Source organism: Petromyzon marinus, chromosome 12 (genome assembly GCF_048934315.1).
Source record: "Petromyzon marinus isolate PM22_M1 ecotype Great Lakes invasive population chromosome 12, UKy_Petmar_22M1.pri1.0, whole genome shotgun sequence".
Lineage (NCBI taxonomy): Eukaryota > Metazoa > Chordata > Hyperoartia > Petromyzontiformes > Petromyzontidae > Petromyzon > Petromyzon marinus.
In genome coordinates, this window is record NC_133678.1 from 6706690 (window position 1) to 6722323 (window position 15634).

Consider the following 15634-nt stretch of genomic DNA (forward strand, 5'->3'; position numbering starts at 1 on the left):
CCACATATTGAGCAATCCTTTGTTACTATGTCCTTTATATTAGATTCCAGTCCAGTGTCAAGTGCAATAAAGAATTTAATCAAAGGTCTAACATTGCAACTGAAGTCTGGCAAGACTGCGCTTTATCAACCGAGCAACACTCACACACACACAGTGGAATGGCTTTCCACTGACCATGCTTAATGTCGACTGAGAACGCTGCTCTTACGATGAAGCGACATATTATCTCTGCTTTGCCGATAAAACTACAATCTTCAGAAATCCAGGCAGATAAAACGGAAGCTATAAGGGCTGGGCGATGGGCCGAAACAAGACCATCAGGCACATTTCAATGGCGTAATGCCACGAGACATTCACGCATCCTCACGTTTTGAAAAACGATTGAACCGTCACGAGCTAAATGTGCAAAGCGCAATATCAAGGAAAACATTTGGAAATGGCAACGATATACAAACTAATAATATTACATGTATATGTTAAATTAATTCACACAGAACAGTAATTTGGATTCTCGTCGGGCCTAACGGCAGAATGTTCATGGTTTAATTAGCAGGACAACGCAACTGAAAGAAATCAACACGTGATAGGTTATAAAGGAAGATACTTAGCACGATAATACAATGTAACATCGATCTTATTCAGATTCACAGGTACGACACTCTTGATGGCTTCATTCGTCCAGACACTGGAGGAGAGATTGAATATACCTTTGAGAATGGACCTTTGAAGAGAAACACTCGGGATAATTTTCTTCAGGTGCACTTTCCAGCATTAATCGGCTTACATCTCTGAAGATCACATAGCTCATATCAAATTGGCGAACATTCAAAAATGCACACATAGCCTAAATATGACATCTGAGAGACTCCACGTGCTACATTTGTATTCATATTAATAAATCAGCATATTTAGCGAGAGCGTTTTGTCGCAGCAGATTGTTCCAACAAATGTGTTAAAACGTCGCTCTGCTGCATTTAAAATTAAAGCACTGAACTTTAACACCGTCTGGCTGTTGGGGTTAGCTGGTGCTTTGAAACTGGCGATGTCTGGAAATGTTACCTGGATTTGTTTCCAATTTATCTCTTCAATTAGTGAAGAGGCTACAGCTCAGGAGAATACAGTTCAAGCACTAAAAATCAATACATGCAAGGGATAAGGGCTGAAATGCTATTCTAAAATAGCGAATGTGCACGAAAAAAAGGTACCTCTGCAATGTTCCGCAATGTTAAGCTATTTACTGCACCTATTGTACAAACATAACGGACAAATGCCTATTACTGGGGCGAAAATTATGTTAGCAGTTTAATGGCATGTCAGCACTGTGAAAATGATCATTATTTCAATGGTTCTGGGTATTATGTTAATTACACCCCGTAATGAGTGTTTGTTTTTTAATTAGCTTTTATGTTATATTTTATTTAAATATTTGTTTTTTTTTTACATATTACCTCCAGCTGGAAAAAAACCCTCATTACATGTAAAAGCTATGAGGGAGGGAGGGGGGGGGGAGACATTACCAGAAATGTTAGTAATTGGGCATTTCATTTGGACTTTAAACCTTATGTGGCTTTACACGTGTGTAGATGATGGTAAATGCTCATTATGTATGTCCTTACACAATGTAAGAACCTTGATAAAGAAATTGTCACCAAAAAACAATACCCATGTGTATGGTGCACAGTGTGCTCTCACCATATCACACATTCTCTATTCTCGTCTGCTCCATCTACCTCTCCGTGCCAATAGCCCCCAAAGCATTGGCAGGATTCCCACTGGCAGTTTTATCTTGTTAAGTCTCCCGCGAGAGGTGGCTTTCAAGGAGTCTCCGATCGATTGCTTGGTGGGACTCCTTTAGCCCGGACCGCAAAGGACAGGCGTTCGCTAGATTAATGAACGGCCTTTTTTTGTATTTAGTTTTAGTTTTTGAGCAATTAACGAATTTGGCTTCACGATCTTTCAATAATGACTAAAGTTCGCAAGTTATGACCGTACCCCCACGACGTCGGCGCTCTGTCGTGTATTGTGTAAGCTAAAGTTTCAGCCCTGCCATTGCTTACTCACGCCCCTGCTGGAGAAAGGTCGAGAAGGAGTTGTCCGGCCAGACGTCTTGGAAATGGTGGGACCACTCACACGTCAACCCACCACCACCACATATACTCCTGGGCAATACAGGGGCGGTGTAGACTCAAATTGAACTGGCGGCCTCTGGATCAGTGTGCGCGTAGTTCAGCACTGAGTGTGTTGTTTGCCTGCTGTAAATATGATTGTTTTCTCCAGAAGAGCTGTAGGGGTAAAAGCGGCGTCGAATATGCGGAGGAAACAGCCGTGGCCCCCTGCACATTCGCAGTATCGACGGGGACAATTAGAATGGCGCACTCATTTTAGAAAATATGCCGTTAAGAGGGGATGAAAAGGCAGCTTTTTAATGAGACAGATGGTATATGTAAAACCTATTCATCTTTCTCAATACGGTTTTGTCTTTCCTGAGTAATTCATATTTTAATAAATATACTTCAATGGAATTTTTTTAAAAAGTTCATCATTAAGGGCACCCACCATTGGTAATGTAGAGGCAAAGCACTTAAGCGGTGAATATATCCTTTACTTATGCCTACGTAGTGTGAATTCATCAATGTAATGAACCACTGCTTCAGGATGCACTTATATAGTGTATTTGTCCATGGGCAGCCGGACGTAAAACAAACCTAAAACTGTTTGGCTTGCTATCGCATCTCACATTGCTGGCTTTATGTTCATTTGTAATTACACTGCTTTCATTGGGAAACATAATTGCCAAATAAACTAATCACTTCACGCCATGTAAAACCGTTCAAATTCTCAATTATTCACTGTACAGTATATTCACATGAACTAAGACACCATTCCCCTAAAAGATTGGTAATGAATCCACAGTTTATTAATCTCTCCATAAATTCATCAACATGGCATAGGAATATGGTATAGCTCAACGAGCATTGTAATGGCAATACAAAAAACTTCTATAAGCACCTTGTCAGCAGGTTACTGCATATTAGAAAGCACTCAGCGGTGACTGTTAGCTCAGGGCGGGGGGGGGGGGGGGGGTAATGTCCATGTCAGCGAACTGAGCCAGCATCTCTTGATCTGAGGTTCAAGCCACAGGGCAGACACATTCCAAAAGAACATTGATCACTCCTGTCTGGAAAGGATTCCATGTGCTATGACTTTGATGGTCTCTGCCCAGCCACTGATGACCCATCACGAATAGAGAATGGTCTTGAAAATGGTATTTGCCCTCAAATCGATAATAGCAAAACCGCGAGTAGCAGCATTGGCAGATTAAAACAAATGTCTAGCTGCTCTCGAACCTGTTGGAGAGTTCAGGCCGTTTCTACAAAAACGAGTTAAAACGGAGACCCTCGTAATTTCGTTTTAGGACGAGGCGTGTAAACGGTTTGACTTAATAAACGACCGTGGCTAAAAAAGAAATGTTAGGTTCAGCACCGTGCACTTTTCAAAGAAAACATCCGCAGGTTCTTCATTTGTTCACCATTAACCTGCTCACATCAGCGATAGTGAAGTTTCAATTGAACGCTTAATGGCTAAACACCAAGATCCCCCCCCCCCCCCACGTTGATGTTGCCGTGGATAAGCGAGCAGGCAAGTGGATCTGTTTTCTTTTTTCTTGGTTCTTTTTTTATTTTATTGTTTCCTTTCTACGTGACTTTACCGAAAGAACCAAAACTATGAATCCCTGCAGTCACGAAAGCTTTAAATTAAAATGTATGTTTTCTTTGTTAAAATATAAATAGTGTATTTACTTAAAAACAAACTGATCGCGAGTTCTCATACAAAATAACGGTCAGTGTGAATTCCCTCTGACATTGTAACAAAAATGTATCGCTCCATTTTAATTCATGAGAACCTGCGTTAACCTGAACTCAACAACGAGTCATCAAAACCATGAGAGGATACTTCAAAAGAAGTCAAAACCCTTTGCCATACTGCCTTATTTTTTTATTGTGTGTATGTCAGCATGTATTTACAGCATCAATTTATTTTCATCTCTTTTTCCCCATTAAGAACTGCTCTAGAAGCAACCGCAAAGTAACAACAACAAAAAAAAACACGACGGTATTTCAGTGTTTTGGCTGCAAGGGATCTTAATGCTCACCATACGTCACCACACAGCATTACTCTCTTCTGCAGTACTTACCATAACAATCCTGCAACACTCCAGGACTGCACAGGGTTTAAATTTAAAACATCGCACGTTTGCCGATGCTCTTTTCCGAACAACATTGCGGCTGACCGTGAGCAACATATCCAGCGGTTTTTTTTTTGATAGGCCCATACTCTCGTGAACCGATGTTATGGTATTGCGGAATGAAGCGCAATGAAAGGGTCGAGGTGCGGCTGCACAATGTCTTGCTGGCGCTGACCGAAGGGCATCGACGAGTGGCAGCTTTAGATAGCCCCTTCTAGAGGGTGTTTGGTCTACTCTTTCACTCTAGCCAGACCATGTCTATTGCCTGATGGTGGTGAAACTATTTATATTCATTGGTTGACGCGGGGCAGACGGATTTAACAGACTTGCCTAGTCTTTCAACCGCCGCTTCGGTGGATGGGATGAAAGAGGCAACCTGCGGATTGCAAGTCCAGTGCGCTAACCATTAAAACCATGTTAGCATCTAAATACTACTAATACCATGCATTCACACGGGGAGTCCTGTGCTGGAATTCTCGGCCAGTAAATGTGCGTCTGTGGGAGGACAGAGGCATACCTTGACAAAAGCCATGCATACAAATGTTTTGCACTCAAAAGTTCCAATCATATAGATTCAATCAATGGCTGTATACACATTCTCTGGCTGCCGCGAATTCTAATTGACGAATGTTTGGTTTTTAACTTTTCTCTTCGCCTCCTGCCGTATGCGTTCCTTCATTCTCCTTCAGGGATGTTCGACAAAAAAATTATACCAGTTCAGCGTCTAGCATCAGAAGGCGCTTTTAACCTGATTTCGGAAGCCTCTGTAGGAGACAGTGACTTTGCAATAACTGCTAGATGTTGCACAATTACTTTCAATACGTTTTAAATCGCCAACTTTTATCCACCCACTAGACCGTAGCACTGCACATAAGTGGAGTTCGCTCCATATACGTTGCCTATTAACGTTTTCCTCAAAAGATGTGCTCAACTGCAGAAAGAGCAATGACACTTTTTTGGTTTTGGGAATTGCGTTTTGCTGGGTAATCACCTGTAACTTAGCTAAAACCATCAACCTCTGCCCATCGTAATGTTTAACCTCCGGTGGTAAACTGGGGCTTGAACTCTTGGTAACAGGAGTGCTGAATCAGTACACTGATATGGGTTGTGGACACGTGCAACATGCGGCGATTGAAAATTGCTCAGTGAGGAAGGAACATTTTGAACATTGAAGGATGCTCCGCTCTCCGATGTGTTTTTTCAGATTGTACCGTGCGTTGTTCAGCATGATGTCTGACGTTTCGCTCCACATCTCAGTTCCTCAAGCTCCCTGCAGGTGCGCCGAAATGTTGGACAATTATATCATGCCGTACAACACGAGGTACAACCAAAAAAACACACTGGAGAGCGACGGAGCACAAGTGCGATATCCGACGCAGTGGTATTGAAGGATGCAAAACAAATACGGTAGTAATCAAGCTTCAGCATACAAGTACCCATGATAAGCAACGCTGCAATATCGTAACACACTGTTTGAGGAAAACTAATATAACCACTGCTACACAAATAAATGTAAAGAAGAGCTCTATGATGGGCCCTTAAAACGTCGGTCTCCTTAAGAGTGTGGATGGAGGAAGCATTGTGACAGATTTAGCTGATGTGGATATTTGGACAACTGAAATGTACAAGTCAATGCTCCCTTCAGTTTGTCCATGTTACTGCTGTCTGGGAATATTTTTTTTGGAGAGATGAAACAATCTGATATAGGCAAGTCGTGGGAATTTCCACCGCATCTTAAGTTTGCAGGACTGGATTTTCATAAACAGAATCGCTGACTCCTTACAAAAGGTGGCATCTCTAACTGTAAGTTAAAGCAAACCCTTCGCCTTAAGTGCTGGTAGCAAGCAGTGAGAGATCTTCTTTTTGAGCAGGACTGGCTTTACAACAATAAACATTTCACTGGAGGAGAGAAAGCGGACATTAAAGTAAATGCAGATTATTCCACGGTCACATAGGCAGACACCCGCATTTGTCAAAAAAATGCAAGAGAGACTATATAAAGCTTACTGCATTGCAAAACATATGACAGTAAGCTTATTAGACGTAGGTCTCAAACAAAAGTTCAGGGAGCCTACTCTTGTCTGGAAATGTGTGCAGATGTTCAGGTTTTTCATAACTACGAGCTTCAAATTCAGAGATGTGTGGAAGCACAGGCTGATGAACGAGCGAGGAAGAACAGAGGCAATATGATCTTGGCCAGAATTCTGGCTCAGGAATTAAAATGGAAAAAAAGGATCAGGCAATATTCACAATTTTTAATCAAAACTCAACCACACATTTATTAACAATTTCAAATAAAGATTTTTTTAAATATATCTTTTTAAAATGGCAATGTAGCTATAATCCAATAACTTGTAAAATATTTTATATCCCCAATCTTTTAAAAGTGCCACCCATTTACAACCACACATGCTGCACCAACGTTGTTAAGTAAATTGCAGATACCGTGTGATACACCAGTGACACATATCAATCTTGCACTGCCACATGACGATGGATAGCTTGGGGTAGGGACCCACATATATCTCTTTCAATGAAAACAAATGAGATTAATCCATCATGCAGGCAAAGGCAGCGATAACAACACCTTTATTTCACGTGTCACCTAAAGTTCAGAATTTTTTATTTTTTAAATAAGATGTGGTGACTGATATTTTTTAACCTTGACCAGGTCACAGGTCACAGGTCCCAGCTGAAATAACATAATCATTGATAAGGGAAGTCATTCATAACATTGGAAGATTGAAAATAAAGATATTACGTTTCTCATATAATCCAGCAGATAATTTTATTTCAACAAATTACAGTGAATGATCATTCGTTTTATAGAAAACCATGGACACACAATACAATGCACTTCATGTGATATGATATAATTTTGTTGTTGTTATATTCTTAGAAATAGCATGTACAGTTGCAAAATATTCTATAAAAAAACATTATTTTTCTGGTACGTCAAATTCCACACCCCTATCCACCTACCACATTCTTGGATTGCTTTTACAACAGAGATTTGTGAGCAGGGAAGTATGAAGTAATTTGCATAAAATACCCCAGCAACTATGCGAACGTTGGGGGGGAAATTAAATCCGAAAGTTATTTTGCTTTAGCTTCTTGAACAACCAGTCTTAATGATTGCGCAGTGACCGGGCAGAAAATGATTATGCATCATAATAATAATGATACTACAGCAATTATTTAAACTACTTAACCGATCACTGTTAAAGGGGCTACATTTGAAACACTGCAGGCAGCGTGGGCAACATTACAAAACAGGCTTTTTGGATTTATGAAATATATAATGGAATAATTGTTTTTATTGAAAATATTCTCTGCACTGTCTCGTCTATAATTATTGAGATATTAATCTTGAGCAACCACGTACCGTTATCCTTTATTCTATTATGCTGTCACATCTCGTCCACAAAATCACATCTCTGAGTTTTCTCTCTCTCAATATTTTGAAATTGAAATGCACGCTGGGCTCCTCCTTTGATCATAAATCTTTTATGAGATACAACCTCTATTTCTGCCACTTTCGCCTCTTTGTGTGGAGTATTGCTTTGTGCGTCTCCACAAGAAGAGGAAAAATACGCTGTGGCAGCTGCGCATTGAAATGCAATCCTGGTCATGACACACGCCAGGATGAGTGCCATTAAACAATAAATACACCCGACGTCCACACTGTAATTTCAGTTCATTTGCTAATAAACGTTTTTAATATGTAACCGTAGATCACTGGACTTCTCTTATAGATTTTACGGCAAGCCAAATAAAAAAAAATCCAATTCGATAAACCTGACCTCCCTACAAATCCACAAACATGTTCAACGCACGAAGGCATTACACAACCTGTTTGTTGACGAAAGCAAAAAAACGTCTTTTCACTTGAAATCCTGATCCCCAGAAGGGCTACGTCTAACTTGTCCGAACACGCCAAAGTGGTGACCCCCCCTCCTCCTCCGCCCCCCACCGCGCCCGCCTGATGCTCACCACCGCATCGCCCCCCCACCCCGCCGTCACAGCTCCTGCCTCAGCTCCTGAAGCAGCGCGCCCTTCCCCTGCTTGTCCCGCTTCCTCCTCTCGCCGATGACATCCTCCAGGCTCTGGAAGCTCATGACGATGGGCTCCTCCTCCAGGTAGACCTTGAGCGCGTACGGCTGCTTGCCGATGCGGATCTCGCCCCCGCTCTTGAACTCTCGCCGCTCGTAGCGGCACCAGGCGGCGAATCCCTCCGAGGTGTGCCAACGCGCGTCGGCCACTCCGCGCGACGGTCCCACGTGCTTGCACGCGTTCTGCACCACCAGCTCGACCTCCAGCGGCTTGAAGCGGTACCAGTCGCTGACCACTCGGCCACGCCATCCGCGCGAGGCCAGCGCGAGCGTCTCCCTCTTGATCTCCTGGTTGCACAGGTGGACCACTTGCCCGTTGCCCACCCACACGGCCCAGTGCGGCTGCTTGAGGGCCCTCACGAACTCGACGAGGTCACCTGCTTTACAGCGGGCAGCGAGTACGTCCGGCAGGTACGTGCGCAGGTTCGTGCAAGTCCTGCGCTTGGAGAAGATGCACTTTTCATTGTGGTACACCATATACTCGATGTCATCGTTGCCGCCGCCGCCGTCATCGTGGGCAGCCGTGTTCGTATCCTCTGTTGAAATCCCGCCCTCCTCCACGTGTTCTTCCTCGTCAGAAAAAATGTAGGAGACCCCGATCTGGGAGCCCAGGTCAGCATCTAGTCCGGTCGGGTCGGCGGTGGGCAATTCGTTGTACGTTAGGTGAGTCAGCCGCTCCACCTGGTTTCCCATCGCATTCAATTTGGCGTGTGTCTGCCACGGAACAGTTTTAGTTTTTACAGTGTGCTGACGGGCTGCGCGTCTTGGGGCAATAGTTGCACACACTCACACAGGAAACGCTATCTTCTGTTGAGAAATCACAAGCACACCCCCATGGCACATTCACCATAGATAGACGCTGTCCAGTGAGCAGCTCTCCACGAAGAATCAGCGCAAAGCAGGGTCACGCGCACGTGGAGTGCCCAACTCTAAGGAATGAATTAACTTCTCAATCGCGAAGCCGCGGTGTGGGAAGAGCCCAACATTACAGTTGCCTCTCCCGTAGCCTCGTGCAGTATTCACGGGCACTCAACATCCTACTGCACAATTGTTGCTCAATGCCTGGGCCGTACCAAGTAGCAGGGGTGTTATTTAATGGTCTACGTGTCATGTTTCACAGAGTGAAACAGATATATATATATTTTTTGCGCTATAATATTTACAGTCAACAAACATTGTTTTGTAAATTCCCTTCACCGCAGGACACGTAAAACCAAATATAACAACGCGTATGATAAATTAGTGTTATTTTTTTTTTGTATGTATATGGATTAATTTTTTGTTGTTGAATATTCAAATAAAACTGTCTAAAACAATTTGGAACGCACATATATACCTCACTTACAAATGTCACACTCATAAATGATGTGTTTGAACAAAGGAACACTTTTTGATATTCAGCGCAGGTTGCCACAGCCTGCATTTATCCAGAGATCATCCGCTTGCCTGCATAGCCTCCGTCTAGCTTCATAAACACTCGCGCAAGGAGTGCAAGTTTGAGTAATTACTCAGGTAAGCTGGCAGCCGTCCAGAGGAACGATTCATCATTCACCGCTGCTCAACTCATCCCAAGATTCTGCTTCCCAACGACAGAAGAATAACGAGGTTAATAAAAAAAACGACGTCGTCATCGATTTTTTTTTCTCTTCTCGGGAAAGTAAGACTATCAAAATTAAATGTCACCGCACCGCGTAATCTCATGCTGCTCGGCGCTAAAACAATTAGCAACAACTGGCGTCTGATTGGACATATTAAAAATAGCGATCGTGTGATTTCATGCATCTGTGTAATTTTAACCGTGACAAAAAGTAAATTCTAGCAGAAAAAAATAATTACACGTAATGATTTATTTACTTCCATTGAATTCAATTCACAGTTATTTCCACACAATTGTTTTTTTTATTAATCAATTCAGCTGCGCATTTGGCTACTTGAAAATGGTAAATTCCAGCGCTTAAATCGTCATGGAATATATTCTGGGGGCCCCCCAACTCCCAATGCTCTGGACCCCCACCCCACCCCCTACTATTGAGGGGGGAGGGGAATCTTTCTGGAGCTCAGCCCTGATATATTATACAATACATGGATTGCAGCATGGGCAGAAAACGCAATACGCATAAGCACCATTTGAGCTTTTCTAGTTGCTATATGTTCCCATCCTGATATATAGCACAGACAATTTCTAGCATGGCCTATTTGCATTGATGCTGTCGCTTCGTGAGAACGGAATCACTCCTTTTCCAATATAATTGTCATAAGGAAAATATGAGTCTCCTGTTCACACCACACCACTTTCCGAGTAACGTTTGCAGGCTCTTGCCGACACATTTATTGTGCAAGAGCATTGCACACTTCCCTTCAAACTATGTCCTCGCACAATTTCCCACCAGAATGAAAATAGAAATCTAGGGATGAATAAAATAAAAAGGAATCCTCACATAGGTGCTAACAATGCAACGCAACTCATGCAGGGCCTGCTGCCACCTGCTGTGTAAGGTATTGTGCACACTGCGGTGAAAAGTGAATATCCCCGCCGGTACGTTGCAAGTGGTCGAGTCCTCCCCTTATGTTAATTTTGACAAGAGCCTCACCCCCATCCACGTCGCTCATTACCTTTGAGTTGGCTGCAGGTGTGCCGCTTCAAGCGCCCTTTGACCAATCGGCACACGGCTCACGATCTCACGAAGGACCCGAGAAAGATGACAAGAGCACTCGTCATGGACCACAGCCTGAGTTTCAATAGAGATCGAGTAACTTTCACAGGAATCAGTTTGGTGTGAGATTCATTTAAATTGCCCTTTTGTTGAAAGACAGTTACAGACATGCAGTGAAACACTATTCTGCTATTATAGAATCTATTAATAATATATAAAAGCTCTATTTTTGTTATGTATAAATCATTGTTACAACCCTTAAGGCTCGTCTAACAAACAACTGTAAATGTATAATGAAACACTTGAATCATCTTCACTTTAACATGATCCAGCAAATGAGTTACAAATTGACACATTGATAACACAAGGAGTGGTGCTATTTATTGAACAGCTTTTGTCTAAACAACACCAGAATAAATTTGCAAGCAGGCAAACATTTTTGATCGTGCATTGAACATCATTTACGCATAAATACTGCCTTTAATTTACATTTGAAAGCGTTATTAGGAATTATACAGCATGTATGCCTGCGTAAACATCAATAATCTGACCCATTTTACATGCACAATATGATGTTTTAAATACTTTCATGCACACTGCATCGTTGGATTTTAATAGCACATTGTGCACATGCCATATCTGAAAATTAAATAAAAACTATCGCTGCTCTTTTTACAAAGGATAAACAGGGCAATCGTTTAGACATCAACAATGAACTTGTCCAACAAAGTATTCCGTATCAAACTGATTTTTAAAAAATCCCATCTTTGTCCAGTGCATGCAGAAATCACATGCTCTCTGACGTCCACCTTATCCAACACTTAAAAAATACACATCCTCAGGAAAATGGATATTGAATTGACGCTTCACCACAAATGCAACTCGCACGATTCATAACGTACCGCCTGAAAACCCTGCATAATTTTCCCCCTTTTGCACACACTGAAATAAAAAAAAACCCAAACTCTAATGCGCCCGTGTGACCATGACCTCGTGTGGTTCACAGTCTGCGCGCACATTAGCGCGGGGGTGCGATTTAATGTGTACATGGAAAAACATTTTTGCATGTGTGCGGTTTTTGTTGTTTCTTCTACGTGCTATGAGGTTCACCTGCCAGCTCATTAATTGGATGTCCAGACTGGAGCAAGATATTGCTGCGCTACTGCTGTGCGTGCTCGCTTTGTTTTGATCAAGCTAGCCTTCAAACCCTCTGTCTCCATGGTAAGAGGAGTGTGGGAGTATTGTCATGCCCGTGCGCTTGTATCTCCGCTTATAAGCCTGTCTTGATATAATTCTACAGGGATGACAGCTAATGCACGGAAAAAAAAACATTACTTATTATTGGCCAGCGATACGCTGTTACATAGGCGCACACACGAGGAATTCCTGCAGAACGTTAGTATGTAAATGTGCCTTTTGATTTATTAATTTATTCATACATTTTGCACAGCAGAATATTGGCTTATCCGGAGGGATCTCGAAATGTTAAGATTGTTCTGATTCAATTTGTAATGATTTATATATTTTCTAGTTATTGATTTCAAATCACAATTCTTTGTTTAATAGTTGCTGCCATGAAAAATGCATGTTTTTTGTTCATTGCATATTATCGTGCGCTCAAAAGAAGTCAAGCATCTGCAATTCTGGCGATGAATTTTCTTCGGATGATGCAAACACCAACATTGCTTTTAAATTAGTACAAATAATAAGACAAATTCGGTAAATTCAAGGGCATTTGATACACAGTGGAAAACGTTGACAAAGGCAAAATAATAAATGCGGCATATTCTATAACACATTGGAATAACACGAGCTGTTTACACCATGTAAAAAAAAAATCAGACCACATGAATAAATTCACACATTTAAAATTCCGGTATTAATCATGTTGTGCTGAGCACCAAATTGCTCTGCAATAAAAGTCTCTGTTAATTCTCATTACAGCCTTAACACGGCGAAAACACAGCACACATATTAAGCACCGCTTCGAAGGTCCACAAAACAATAAGCAAGGCATAACAGTGTGTTAAGTGACAAAGTGAACCAGTGTTTGCACAATATTAATGCCACACTTGTGCACATTTAAACCATTATACTTTGTAAATGACTCTTAACAGCGCACGACTCATTTCCTGCAATGCATCAGCCAAATGACTGTGTGGTCGAGCGAGCGGCTCGGGATCGGAAGGTTGTGACTACGAATCCTGGTTAGGTGATGACTCGGCCCATCATCATTCCTGGGTCGATAACATTGGTAGTGTACCACTTTGTGAGGGAGTCAACTGTGGATGTCCGACAGATAAGACTCGCCCCCGCCGTACAAATTGGGGCATTATCCAGGACTGGCTCAGGGCTGCAGAGAGGCGATGAGCACTGCATTGCAGTAATGCTCATTTGAGCAGAAGTGGTTTTACTTGAGTAAAATTTATAATACTGAATCTCTATAGTCATGAGAGGTGGACTAAGGGTTTGCCTAGAGGAATGCACTTATGTACATATTTGTGCGGGAGCTGCTATTCGTATCTTGGAATACTCCAGAGCTAATTTACTCCTATTGGCAATTAGGGTTTAAGAAGATGATGTATACTGTGCAGTTTTAATATGCTCCAGGCACTCGAGCTACCTTAAAGCTAATAAAGATTCGCAAATGAGTTCTTAGCATAATGGTGACAAATGAAGGTCAGAGCGAGGAGTCTTATTCAGAACAAACTTTACCAGAAGACATGCGAAAATATATAAGCGGAACAAACACTGTTTTCTTATCATATACGTATAGTAAGCAGAACCGTATTCACTGGAATATTTTTTTTAATAAAATAACTACTGTATTAGCAATGTATTATATAGGGTTTCGGTATGTATGTGTACTTTTATTCACTGTGTACAGTGAATACTGTAATGCGAAAAAGGTGAAGAATAAACAAATAGATTCAAAATAAAAAAAAATTACAAGCCGTACCACTTTCCTGTGTTGACTGGTGGTGGTTTTATGACACATTTATATTTACGCAATATAACCCAACCCCCCCCCCCCTATTATGAATATTGACCACACCTGCGTGTTAAATAAAACGTAAGGTTTGTACATTGGTAAAATAAAATATATTTTATAATTATACAGACAATAAATGCAAATGTACATTTACACTTGTCAACATTCCCAATCCCCCCCCTCCCCAATTTTCTTTTCCCTCCATAATTGCACCACATTTTTTATTCGGAACTCTTACATTTTAACAAAGAAAAGGAAATGGTGATACAGATCTGTTCTTGTGAATGTGGTCATGGCTATTTCAATAAATGAACTTTCAATTTATCCAGACTACTTAACCAGAGCTGACATGTGAGTTTTTTTCCAAGCCTTTAATAATAATTAACATTTATAATGCGCATTCAATCCGAGGATCCCAATGCGCAATGCATGGAAAGCAGGAAACAAAAACAGAACCAGGGAAACCGACCAAACTAAAGAGGGAAGGCCACTTTAAAGAGTTGGGTTTTCAAACCAGACTTAAATATATCTATTTACTCTAATGGCCTGATTTCAAGTGGCAAGGCGTTCCCATAGCTTGGGTGCCACGCTAACAAAAGCCCGATCACCAAAAGAGTGCAACCTGGACCTAGGAGTGCTGAGCAGTTGCAGATCAGAAGATCTTAAGGACCTTGATGGAATATATAAATGTATTAGTTCCTGCAAGTAATGTGGGGGTGAGCTCTTTTAAAGCCTTATAGGTTAATAGCAGTATCTTAAAATCCACTCGGAATTCCACTGGTTGCCAATGAATGGATAACTGTTCTCATACCAATAATGACATCAACAACAACAAAAGGCACGTGAGATAATAATCACATACATCATTAGCAATGTATTGAATTAGCTAAAACATACTTTATATCCATGGGTTATTCTTCCCTTTCATTATATTTACAGTTTAAAAAATATTTCCAAGAAATAACCAAAAATATTTCCAAGAAATATTTTATATTTCCAAGAAATATTTTTTTGCGGGAAATATTTTTTAGATTGGAAATGTTTTTTTTAACTGGAAATATTTTTCCATTGTAATTTAGGGTTCTGTTTCACTTGCCTCCAGCATAACCCATGATTCAAAGCTTTCACAGCAGTGAATTCCAAACCTAATCTGTAATAGCAGGTTAAATTGCTCTGCAATTGCACCCTTTTTGTCCACACCCTTCTGGGCTGATAAGTGTAAGGAAAAGGGTCCTTTTAAATTGAAGGGGGCGTTAACTTTAAATGAAACCTAAAGGAATTGCTCACATACTTCAGTATCACAGGCCATTCTATCCGAAGAACAGCACACGAGAGTTTATCTCCAAGCTGCCAATACAATCCGAATGATTTTGTTAATTTCGGTCATTTTTATGAGTGTTTTTTTAATTTTCGTTGGTAATCTGCATACTTTATTCAAGCAAAAAAATATTAATTTCTGAAAAATCATCCAGGTTGGTTCGCTGACCCAGAATACTTTTCCTCTCCTCTAATCAACTCCTTCCAAGTTCTCTCAGTAACATCCTTCACAACCGATTGGAATAATTTGCTGTAGCATGCCACTCTTGTTGCTGTTGTGTTGTTTTTAATGTGAGTTGCTATCCTACAGGGA

At 41.3% G+C, this 15634-nt stretch overlaps 1 protein-coding gene across 1 annotated transcript; it reads right to left on the reverse strand.

Moving 5' to 3' along the window:
• Nucleotides 1-6481: 6481 nt before the first annotated feature.
• Nucleotides 6482-9634, reverse strand: LOC116941625 (protein LRATD2-like). The gene has a single exon (XM_032952881.2). The coding sequence runs from the start codon at nt 9049-9051 to the stop codon at nt 8266-8268; it is 786 nt and encodes a 261-aa protein (XP_032808772.1). The 5' UTR covers nt 9052-9634; the 3' UTR covers nt 6482-8265.
• Nucleotides 9635-15634: the final 6000 nt, after the last annotated feature.